General features: G+C 39.2%; 2 protein-coding genes across 3 annotated transcripts in view; one reads left to right on the top strand and one right to left on the bottom strand.

The window, feature by feature from the left end:
- The window catches only part of ephb3a (eph receptor B3a), a 44303-nt gene that overhangs the window by 4952 nt on the left and 26943 nt on the right, over nucleotides 1–12408 (bottom strand). The window contains exons 10-15 of one of the 2 annotated variants that reach the window (XM_055202827.2): nucleotides 9862–9914; nucleotides 9505–9618; nucleotides 7275–7522; nucleotides 4718–4933; nucleotides 2654–2803; nucleotides 270–463 (exon numbers count right to left, since the gene is read on the bottom strand). In XM_055202827.2, coding sequence (XP_055058802.1) covers nucleotides 270–463; nucleotides 2654–2803; nucleotides 4718–4933; nucleotides 7275–7522; nucleotides 9505–9618; nucleotides 9862–9914 — 975 coding nt within the window. Of the gene's footprint in view, nucleotides 1–269; nucleotides 464–2653; nucleotides 2804–4717; nucleotides 4934–7274; nucleotides 7523–9504; nucleotides 9628–9861; nucleotides 9915–12408 lie in introns of both variants that reach the window. The other variant, XM_055202826.2, reaches the window with a different exon arrangement.
- The window catches only part of mfsd8l2 (major facilitator superfamily domain containing 8-like 2), an 80430-nt gene that overhangs the window by 42520 nt on the left and 25502 nt on the right, over nucleotides 1–12408 (top strand). The gene's annotated exons all lie outside the window — the stretch shown is intronic.

Here is a 12408-nt window from a genome sequence, read left to right as displayed (position 1 = left end):
TTGTTACAGTTCAAGTCCAAATTGTACTAACAAGGCTTACGTACATAGAAAACTGATAGTTAAGGTGCTGTCAATAAATAACCGCAATTACTGCAAATAGGAAAAAATTCTGTGCACAGTTATAAAAATAGCACTAACCGGGCAAATTATTTACCGCACGCTCTGCCATTTGTGATTTCACAAACTACATTTCACTGTAAACATCCGTCTGTTCCTATAACTCAGAGCCGTAATTGACCCGTGGCTAATCTGGTCCGGTCTGTGCTCACCCCGATTGTGTGCTGGTAAGCACTTTGAGGCTCGCGGCGTTGCGGAGCAGCTTGTCAAGTGTGCTGACGATCTGGCCGAAGCGCGGCCTCATGTTCCGCTCCTTCACCCAGCACTCCAGCATGAGCTGGTGCAACACTGCAGGGCAGTCCATGGGAGGAGGCAATCTGTAGTCCTGCTCCACTGCATTCATTACCTACAGCAAGAAAAGACAGCAATTACACCGTCCTTTCACATTAGGACAAAACTCGACAGTATACCGAGTTTTAATAGGCACACAACCAGAATACATTTAGAAATACATTTGCACATAGTGCATAATCGTTATAAAGACAAATGGGATTGATAAAATGGATGGGTTTAAATTTGAAATAAGACGCATAGCACTGTGCTTAAGATCTTAAAATTCAGGCTAAAGTCTCATAATCTAATTATTTTGGTTTGATTTCAGTCATTGATTTAAATATCAACGTTATATAGCCACAGAATGTTCTTTACATTATGTAGGATGATTTTACGTAGAAAACAGTAAATGAAGCTGAGTTTTCACAGGCAGGGTCACATACTGTATATGTAAAAATGTTTTTAAAAAATTGTATTTAATACAATTTAAAACATAATAAATTCAATACAAATCAAGGGGTTTTTAACAGTTTAAATTGCTATATTTTTTACTTTTTATAATAATAAAGCTCTTAAAGGAAAACACCACAGTTTTTCAATATTTTACTATGTTCTTACCTCAACTTAGACGAATGAATATATACCTTTCTTTTTTCAATGCGTGCACTTAAATCTTTGTAAAGCACGCCGTGAATGTGTTAGCATTTAGCCTAGCCCCATTCATTCCTTAGGATCCAAACAGGGATGAATTTAGAAGCCACCAAACGCTTCCATGTTTTCCCTATTTAAAGACTGTTACAAGAGTAGTTACACGAGTAAGTATTGTGACACAAAATAAAACGTGGCGATTTTTTAAGCGGATAAGAACTATATTGTATAGCGGAAGAGCACTTAGTTTGCAGCACTTCGATCTCGGGCACAGTAATATTAAAGGAAGTTTGAGCGAGAAGGGGAGTAGACAGGAGTGATGATGTTACTGCACGCCGCCATACTCTACAATATAGTTCTCATTTTTTATCCGCTTAAAAAAATCACGTTTTATTTTGTGCCACCATACTTACTCGTGTAAGTTTTTAAATAGGGAAAATATGGAAGTGTTTGGTGGCTTCTAAATTCATCACTGTTTGGATCTTAAGGAATGAATGGGGCTAGGCTAAATGCTAACACATTCACAAAGCCCTGTACAAAGATTAAGTGTACGCATTGAAAAAAGATAGGGATGTATTAATTCATCAAAGTTAAGGTAAGAACATCAGGGTTTCCTGCAGCACTTTGCAGTTCGGGCGGCCTGCCTAAGCTAAGTAACCCTATCGCCTTAAGTAGGTCATCAAAAAAAAAATTCGCTGCACAAAAGGCCGTCAAGTGCATCTCGGAGAGTAGTGCGGAAGAGCTTCACACCGCGAGTGTGCATGCGCGCCACGCGGCCGAAATGGTCCAGTTGATAAAACGCGTGTTCGTGAGAACCGTAAGTGGACTTATGTTTTAGGTTTATTTCAGCCTGTTATTGTATTAGTCTAGTTCTTGCAAATTGAAAGTAAGTTAGCTGGTGATTTTGTTGTTTGAGCAACCTGCTAGCTAGGTTGCACGTGCCTGTTGATTCGATATAATTGTTGAGCGCTCTTGCTCACGTTATTTATGGGCATTATTTACATGCTACAGTAGTTAGAGAATGAAATGAATATTTCAAAATAATCGTTTTTTACAATCTTTGCGCTATCTATCATCGTTTGCCAGACTTTCTACAACATCTGCTTCAGTTTGTGTTTATTAACCCTTTAGTGTTTACTTCATCACACAGCTATTTTCATTAGAGGTATCTGTTAAAAACATTTAATTCATTAATAATCTAGTATGTGTTCATTTTCTGTCATAGTTTCTTCAAAATTAAGTTTCATTTGAGTGTTTTAAATAAAAATATTTTCATTTTCATTATGACGCGTACGCCCCGCCCCTTTAATTACCATGCCCCGTCACACCTACCTGCCCAACCCTACCACCTTAACTAACAAATTTTCTGCAGGAAACCCTGAAAATAGTAAAATATTGAAAAACGGTGGTGTTTTCCTTCAAGTAAAATGAGTTTTAAAGAAGAAAAAGGCCAAAAGATTATTTTTTTTAAAAGAGATAATTTACCCCAAAATGAAAATACTGTTATTTATGTCATACATTACAAAAATAATCCAGAAAATCAAATCAATTTCAAGACAAAATATGACCTTGGCATGTTGTGATATTTATGACAGTAAAGCTAAAGCCGACGTACGTCTTGATTGCTCATGTCCCAATACGGCCGCTCTCCAAATGACATAACCTCCCACATCACAATGCCGTAGCTCCATACATCACTCGCAGAGGTGAATTTCCTGAAGGCGATGGCTTCTGGTGCAGTCCAGCGGATTGGGATCTTTCCTCCCTATACGAGAACACAAAACCCCATTAAAGCCAAACACCAGCTACAGAAGCACAGACAGTGTCTTCAGCAGCCTAATTAGAGTCAAGTCTAACTCATGGTTTCTCCCCACAGGCCACCTCACTGGCTTCATTAATCTGAGATGAAAAAACTGTAAAAATAGAACAGCAGAAATCTGGCTTTAAAGGCGCCGGTTTGATCTATCCGCGATAGCGACAACATGAACGGGCGGGCCCAATCAATACACTAATCTAGGAAAGAGTACAAGCTAAATGAGCTACCTAGCACTAAATCTGCACCCTTACATGTATCGATTCAGGGCTAGCGTTTCCAATTATGAACTAAATTTCCTGAGCGTTTTTAGCTGCGTAAATTGAGCTACAGCTGAATACTAATGAAAGGAATTATATACTGTAGGGTACTAGTCATTAAAAATCTGTACTCACAGCCTATCATTTCGGATACACCGAATAAGCCATCACACACTGACTACGTCCATATGTTTCACACAGACAGAGATAAAGACAAGCTGCATACGCATATTAAACATTCCATCTGTACTAGACAAGAAAGACGGTCAAGAATTGTCTAAATAATTCTTCATGTATACCGATACTCAATCTTTTTCAGGCCAAGGACCCCTTAAAGGGATAGTTTACCCCAAAATGAATTTACTCACTCTCATGTTGTTACAAACCTATTTAAATTTCTTTGTTCTGATGAACACAAAGGAAGATATTTTGAGAAATGTTTGCAACCAAACCGATCAGAGGCCCCACTGACTTCCGTAGTAGATAAAAATAATACTATAGAAGTCAATGGGGCCTCTGATCGGTTTGGTTATAAACATTCCTCAAAATATTTTTCTTTGTGTTCATCAGAACAAAGAAATTTATACAGGTTTGTAACAACATGAGAGTAAGTAAATACATTTTTGGGTGAACTATCCCATTCATTTGTAGAGAGGAGGAGCAAGGATCCCCAGTGCATGTATCAAATTATTTTACTATAATAAGATATTCAAATAAAATAAAAATGGTGTACACATTCACATATTGTTAACATACTGTATTGCACAACATTTAAAATCTACTAAATACATTTTAACATGGGAATCTTCATTTTAATTTTATTACAACCCCATTAAAGGTGCAGTGTGTAATTTTTAGAAGGATCTCTTGACAGAAATGCAAAATAATATACAAAACTATATTATCAGGGGTGTATAAAGATCTTTCATAATGAACCGTTATGTGCTTATTACCTTAGAACGTGACCTTTTTATCTACATACACCGACGGTCCCCTACATGGAAGTCGCCATTTAGTCGCCATTTTACAGAAGCCCTTATTGGACATTTTTTTTACTAAGTTGTCTCCGACTATGACATGTTTGTCCGGTGGTGGCCACCGTAGCTTCTCTATGTGTTTCAAAAGCGATGAGTGAGCAGTGAACTAAGCCGTTGGAAGCAATTCGCAACCTCACCACTAGATGCCGCTCAAATTTACACACTGCACATTTAAGGCAATTTAGTTTGATGCCTAAAAAGATTTTCCAAAAAAAAGAAAGAATTTGAATTCAACCAATATTTGGAGGACCCCCGGTAATAGCACCACAGACCCCCAAGGGGCCCTGGACCCCTTGTTGAACATCCTTGCACAATGGTATCAACATTGGTACCAACAGTACTTTTGTATTCATGCTAATTTAAGGCATGATAATCCATCAAAAATACAACATATAAATATTATATTAATTTATAACAGCAAGAAAAATTTACTGACTACTTTGTAAAACATTGCAAGGTAAAATAATAGCACAGTGGGGAGGTTTCTTTCAATTTTTTTTATTATTTAGTATAATACAAAAGCATACATTAAATACATTAAAAGTATTTAAGAGCTTATTGAAACTCACCAGTGAGCTGGTGTAGGTGGGATCCGATGAGTTATCGTCTAAAAAGCGCGAGAGGCCAAAATCTGAGACCTTGCAGACCAAGTTGCTGTTGACAAGCACGTTTCGGGCAGCCAGGTCGCGATGGACGTAGTTCATATCGGACAGATACTTCATACCAGCTGCGATGCCCCTCAACATGCCAACCAGCTGCGTTACTGTGAACCTCCCATCATTCAACTGAGAGAGAAATGAAATGGTAGAATAGATGTTTACAGACGCTAACAGACGAAAACATGACACTACACCAGTTCCATTCGTTTTAATCAGGCTGTCTTTGACAGTGCCGTTTGACTAATTCTGCTGTCAGCAGGCTGCAATCTTCTTCATGGCACAGAATGCCGATGCTATGAAAAAAGTGTCTCCTCCAAAAGCTAATCTACATGGAGGAATTTCCTTTGCAATAGCGATGAATACTTGAAAGTATAATTCAATTACATACTTCACATGGAATATCAAAGCCACATGTTGTCTTTCTGAAAAGAGAAACTGAAGTACGAGCATTAGCAGCAGCAGCGGGGCTCCACACTTCACTGCTGTGGCCCACGTACTGGTGCTCAAAAATCTCTGAGGGTGAATTCACAACTCCAGCGTTCGCAAATAGCACACACATCACAAGCTAAGCCCTTAAAGCAAAGGGATGTTGGGTCTGCAGCGTTCTCAATTGGGTTGGCTCCATGACGATAAACATTCTGCTGGATGATTTTGATGTTGATGCCGTGCCTTTTTTGTAAAGTTGAAGATGATTCATGCTAAAGCTTGTACTTATGGATATTTTTAGAAATGTGTGTTGTGTGTGTGGAGAATGAGTGCGCCCGTGTCCCTGGCAGGACTTAGCGCGAGTACAAGCTGTGCCGTAGGAGATGAGGGGCTGGGTTTGTAAGTTGACTACACTAATCGTCTTCTTCTTTCTGGTGGTCAGAGAGAGTGAGATCCACCACAACTGGATGTTTTTCAGGGACATTCCACTTTTTAGAAAATATTCTCATTTTCCAGCTCCCCTGGAGTTGAGCATTTGATTCTTGCCGTTTTGGAGTCCATTCGGCCGATCTCCGGGTCTGGCGCTGGCACTTTTGGCATGGCTTGGCACGGTCCATTGAATCTGATTGGACCATTAGCATTGCGCTAAAAATTAACCAAAGAGTTTCCATATTTTTCCTATTTAAAACTTGACTCTTCTGTAGTTACACCATCTACTAAGACTGACAGAAAATTAAAAGTTGCGATTTTCTAGGGCGATATGGCTAGGAACTATAATCTCAAACTGGCATAATAATCAAGGACTTTGCTGATGTAACATGGCTGCAGCAGGCGTAGTGATATTGCGCACTGCCTGAAAATAGTCCCCTTGTTTACTTTCAATGGCAGGGGACTATTTTCGGCAGTGCGTAATATAACTACACCTGCCGCAGCCATGTTACATCAGCAAAGTCACTGATTATTATGCCAGAATAATATATAGCCCTTACCATATCTGCCTAGAAATTCGCAACTTTTTATTTTCTGTCGGTCTTAGTAGACGATGTAACTACAGAAGAGTCAAGTTTTAAATAGAAAAAATATTGAAACTCTTTGGTTAATTTTTTGTGCGATGCTAATGGTCTAATCAGATTCAATTGATTATGCTAAGCTATGCTAAAAGTGCTAGCGCCAGACCCGTAGATCAGCTGAATGGATTCCAAAACAGTAAGAATCAAATGTTTAACTCTAGGGGAGCTGGAAAATTAGCATATTTTCAAAAAAAGTGGAATGTCCCTTTAACTCCTACCGAACGCATTAATTATTTAAGGTTTGTGTGGTGCAAACTGTTTAAAAAAATTCATCTTAGGTTTTTTGGAAAACCAGATGTTGACACAAGTAAAAGGTGCGTGAACCATGGATCTCTCTAAAGAGCCACGAATAATTGTTTCATGCTGAAGGGTTATCAAGTTCCCTGACAGCTTGAATAACTTCTTCCTGGCCACACTTTTTTTGGGAAATGGAGTTAAAGTCAACAAAAAATAACATTCGCAACCCATGTTATTTCTGTAATGTGATGTGTGAGTGAAACAGGATGTTCAATGAGAAAAAAAAGTCTAGGACTGGAATTTATCAGATCATGAAAGGAATTGAGTTAGACACGAGTTGGTGGCTAAAGGTAACATAAAACACGTCAATTTTTTAAAATGTATTTCTATTAGCTAGTACTGCATAATGTTTACCGACATTAAATTCAAGAGAGTAGAAACGATCTGACAAGTGTGAAATTAATATTCATAAGCTGATAAGTGCCCCCACATTATAATCCTTATCAACTCATGAATATTAATTTGATAATGCAACATTCGCCTAGTAGTCCTTGCTAAAAAGAAAATGAGTGCTAGACATAGTAAATTATGATTTGCTTATTTGTTCAGTTCACTGCACAAGCGACCAGTTGGCAGAGTCCTCTATTTGGTTTGATATTATGAAGTATTGACTTTAAATGAGTGGCCAAGCTTTGTATGCACTACATAAAAAAATCTATCAAGCATGATCTTACTCTGAGGAAGGAATCTAGAGCTCCGTTCTCCATGAACTCTGTGACGATAAGAACCGGACAGCTCCTGGTCAGAACTCCTTCCAAGTGGATGACATTGGGATGGTCAAACTGGCCCATGATACTGGCCTCGCTCAAGAAGTCCCGCCTCTGGCGTTCCGTATAGCCCGCCTTCAGCGTCTTAATGGCCACTGTTGCTTCCTTCCTGCCGGGTTGCTTCAGCCTCCCCCGACACACCTCCCCAAACTCTCCTGAATAAGCAGAGAGGAAAAAGAGAGAGGGAGTGGGGGTGGGGGCGAGGGAGAGTGAGGGAGGATTATTGTTTGAGTTTAGGATTAAAAAAAAATCTTTTCGGGGGAGACGTGATGCACGGCAGAGAACAAGAAGGAATGAGGAAAGTGCACTAGAGAGAATAAGATGCATGGCAACGGTTTAGGGTTTGAACAGGCAGGGGGCGGATGGAGAGAGTGGGAGAGTGAGGAGTTTAGGGCCAGACTGCGGAGAGGGAGGAGTGAGAAATTTAAGGGCTGTGGGAGTTTTGGGTCTGGACCCTGAGGAAGAGAATGCGAGTGTTTGAAAAGCGATGAAGGGAATTGAGGTTGTAAAAGAAAAAGCACAGGGATGAAACAATAAAAGATAAAGGTGAAGGCAGCAAGCAGCATGCGTACGGTTAGTCACAGCAAAAGCTCTCTGTAAACTCTCATGAATATGATGATATTATAACTATAAAAAAAAAAATTCTTATTTAAATAATCTTAAAATTTCTTTCAAAGCAATGGGTTGTCAACTTAAGGCAACCCAAACACTGACAACCGGTGAGTTCTCTTAAGAGGGGCGCGAATTCAAAATGTGTTCGCAGTGTCATTTGTGTGGCTCACGATGTCAAAATATGTGTGCAGTGTGTCATGTGACCCTATGTGCATCATGCGTCATGTCAAAATACGTGCCTGCTGCACACGCGTCATAAGGGTTTATGATAAAATACTCGCAAGACGGTCACTTAACACTAAACTCTGATTACACAAGATTAAGCGATTATTTGGTAAACGTGAGCATCTATTTTTACAGGGTTCCCACACCTTAGTTAACTTCAAATTCAAGGACCTTTCAAGGACTTTCCAGGTCCAATACCCTCAAATTCAAGGACTAAATGTGGGAACACATTTCAAGTGAGAGCAAGGTTACATCGTGTTACCTTTTAAGATACATTGTTACAGTTCCCTTTCGAGGGAACTCGCGCTGCATTACTGTGGTGACACTTTAGGGACGCCTCCAGGGGTAAGTGCGTCTGAATGTGTATATCAAATTCAACCAATGGTGAGGCTTAACGACGAGGACAGGGTGACGAGGGATCCAGGAAGTATATCGCTATCTGAAATATTGCCAAAGACGGCGTTACAGGGATGCAAGGAGACGCAGCGTCTCGTTCTCTTCTTAGGGAACAACAGTTACATACGTAACCCGAGATGTTTTCATGTGTCAAACACAACTATGCAAAAAAGCATTTTGGTATGAATCAACATTCGCATACAGAAGATATAAGCATTTAAAGCGAACAGTTAAAAAGTCTAGAATTTTTATGATATTATCTTACACAACACACACAGTGAATTATGTATTTTTTTCCCAGAAGACTTCTTGCATAAAATAGATTCAAGCACTTTCAATGACCTGTATCTATGTATGTATATTTTCAAAAACTTTCAAGGGCCTTGAATTTTTTTCCCAGATTCACAAACTTTCAAGGACCCGTGGGAACCCTGTTTTTATCATAAACCCATTTGATGCATCTGCAGCAGGCTGGTATTTTGACATGACCCGTGATGCACATAAGTTCACATGACGTTCCAAACACATATTTTGACATGACGAGCCACAAACATGACGGGCTAAATACATGTTTTGACTATAGTTTCACATTGTGTGCCCTCGAAAAATCAGTCACCGGCTAGAAATAGCATTACAATGTTATCAAGTTTATAAATAATTGTGTTTAGCAAAAATGATTCCCATATTTTGTGATGTTGACTCTAAAGTTGGTGTATCCAGTCAAATTAATTTTGGTTTATTTAGTTCAAATTTTATTCATTTTAGCTATTTCTGATCTTGAAATATATCAGGCAGTTTTGTTAGCTGGGTTGCCACTAATTGAGAACCACTTGCAAGTACCACAAGTACTAAAAAATGACCTGGCTTTGTTAAAGCTCATCATAATATGCAAAAATGTGTTTACCTGCTCCAATTACTTCCTCTATCTTCACACATGAGATGTCGATCTCTCGGGCAAATTCATGAACTGCCTCGTTCGGGTCCTCGTATGTGAAAGGGTCAATATAAACTTTGACACCTGGGGAAACTAAAATGTAATATAATTTTTTACATTTTCTATTTATTTACTGTTATTTGTATACTTTTGCTCGATCATACAACATCCACCGCCCACCAGGTCACATCTACGACTATAATTTATTGTAGAGTAATTACACAAAATGCACAATCAATATAATAGTCATTATTGAATTATATTCAGATTAATTCTGTTTTAGCCCTTCAATGCTGTTTTGGAAAAGCAGGATGCAGTTTTACTCACCGTACTGCTGTAGTTTCTCAGTGTACTCCAGCTCCGAGCCAGTACGCTGCCGTCTGTAACCAGATAATATGCATATTGAGAGTCTGGCTTCTGTCTGGATTTACACAGAGCGCAGGCAAAAAAAATTTAACTGGGACAAATTGTGAAAGAGAACTTTTGAGAGTTTAGGTATTTCATATGCTTCAATCACCAATTATGTCCCTCAAATTGCACAAAAACCTTGTTTAAAATCTAAAATTGAACCCATAATGAGTGTGTTTCACTTCCTAAATGCGCAATATCACACCCTTAGAGCGAATTCTTGCCATTCACTACTAACTGAAATACGGTATATAGGATCCAAAATCTGGGCCGCCACCAATGTCGTAGATTTGGTTTGAACATTGGGGTTTGAAGTGTCACCTGTACTTATATTTTCATTAATCATTGTATAGACATTGGGGGGTTCCAGGTTTAATTGCTAGCTTGATTTTGGGAGGACTACCTCCGCCCACCCTCTCCGAAAACTACGCCGTGGGCCACATTGATGATGTGTACTGTTAAGACTGTTTTGTTATCGCTTCTGCCTCAATTACAATGTTTAAATGAGCCAACATGTAAGTTAAATTAAGTTTAGGGAATAAATAACATACATGCCAATCTGTGCTTGCATCAAGTATCTGAAGACAGTGTATTTAAATCTCAGCCTTCTCATTAAGAACTCTTTGTTTCGCTAGATCTGCATAAGTAGCGTGACTGAAAGGGAACGGGAGCAAAGGGGCCTATTGGAATTCACCATGTGTGGAATTCCCTTTGTCTCACGACCTGTGCTAACAATGACGCCTTCTGCTAATTAGCATCTCATCTCCAATTTAAATGTCAGTGGGAAAGAATGATGCTCTGGCACACACTTGCACACAATGAACACATTAGCGAAGAAGGCATGAATGAGAGAGAAGAAAGAGGTTGAAGCAGAGAGGAGGAGTTGCTTTGGCACAATAAGGCGGTCGCAGTCAAGGAGAATGTGTCAAATAGACACAGTGGCACTCTGGCGTTTTGGAAGTGATTGGCAACATCCCAGTCTGCACTCTGGTGTGAAGTAGCCTTAAATGAGCATCTTGTGAGACTCAAATAAATATGTGAAGTTGGGACACGCTTTAAAGTCTTTTTTAAGGTCCCTTTTTGATCAAATGTTGTTGTCCTGTTGAGTTTGCGTGACACAAAGCACTGAAGTATTGTTTGTCGTCATAATGCAAATTATGGTTAAAGTTCACATTTTAAACCAACATTGGCCGTATTTACTTTTTTCATACACTGTAATTAGAGTTTTTCTTGCTTTATAGAATTAAATTGGGATTGACAGTTAAAATAAAAAATGGAAATTGCCAATAGCGTAAGACGAAAAACACCTTATTTCAGAGATGACTTTATTTCATTATTACAATATTGTACATTTATCTTGTTTAATGGATGCCTGTGCATTTTTACTGCATAACAAAGCAAACACTAGCTGCGTCCGAAACCACCTACTTCCATACTATTATACTAGTAGGCGAGGCGAGTAGTATGTCCGAATTCATAGTATTACAAAAACAATAGGCGAAAAGTACCTGGATGACCTACTACTTCCAGTTAGATTTGGAAGTGTGCATACGACAGACACTTCAACATCCCATGATGCCCCGGGAGAGGAGATATCCAACAAAGAAGAAGAGGCGTTGTCATATTAGGAAATGGGGGAAAACGGTGATGCGGCAGTTTTCGCGCTGGTATGACATGACGTGATGACGACGTATGCCACGTGATGTATCATCATGGCGGACGTAGTATTCATACTATACAGGATTCATACTATATAGTACCCACTGTTTTAACGGTCAGTAAGTAGGAACTTCATCTCATTCAGTACGTACTGTCACAGTATTCGGTTACGGACGCAGCCACTGAGTTATAAATAAAACAGAAAGTCATCATTTATCAAAATTTGAAAAAGCTTGCTCTCATGCACCATCTGTATCTGTTCTCCTATGTAACTTTTACATTTGCATTTGTGTATTTGAAAGATGCTTTTATCCAAAGTGACATTCAAGGTAAACGTTTTTATTAGTATTAGTACAACCTTTTGCATTGCTAACACAATCTGAGATACCGGAACAAATGGCGCTTTTCCATTGCATAGTACCCCACGGTTTGGCTTGGTTCAGGTCGGGTCAGCTCACCTCACTTTGGCTTGGTTAGCTTTTCCATCGAGTTTATTAACACTTCGAATTGGGAGGGATTATAGGTGTGTCGTTATATGGGCGCTGCCTACTGCTGTGACATCATAAAAGTGAGAGCGTTGTTGTAATTCCCATACATTTAATTATTTCTCAGTCTGCCACAAAACTAAAATTGACCATCACAAATAGATGTCTGCACATCACGTTTATCACTACATATGTCTCACATGACAGTTTAGGTACAAACACCCGTGGCGTCAGTCAACACGCTCCGCTGAGTTTCATTTAAGTTGCATTTCAGCATATAGGTAGATGTGCGCGTTGCGAATGTGCCGCCACAAACTGCAAG

The sequence above is a fragment of the Misgurnus anguillicaudatus genome, chromosome 2, assembly GCF_027580225.2.
Source record: "Misgurnus anguillicaudatus chromosome 2, ASM2758022v2, whole genome shotgun sequence".
Classification (NCBI taxonomy): domain Eukaryota; kingdom Metazoa; phylum Chordata; class Actinopteri; order Cypriniformes; family Cobitidae; genus Misgurnus; species Misgurnus anguillicaudatus.
This window is presented reverse-complemented; position numbering and strand designations above follow the sequence as displayed.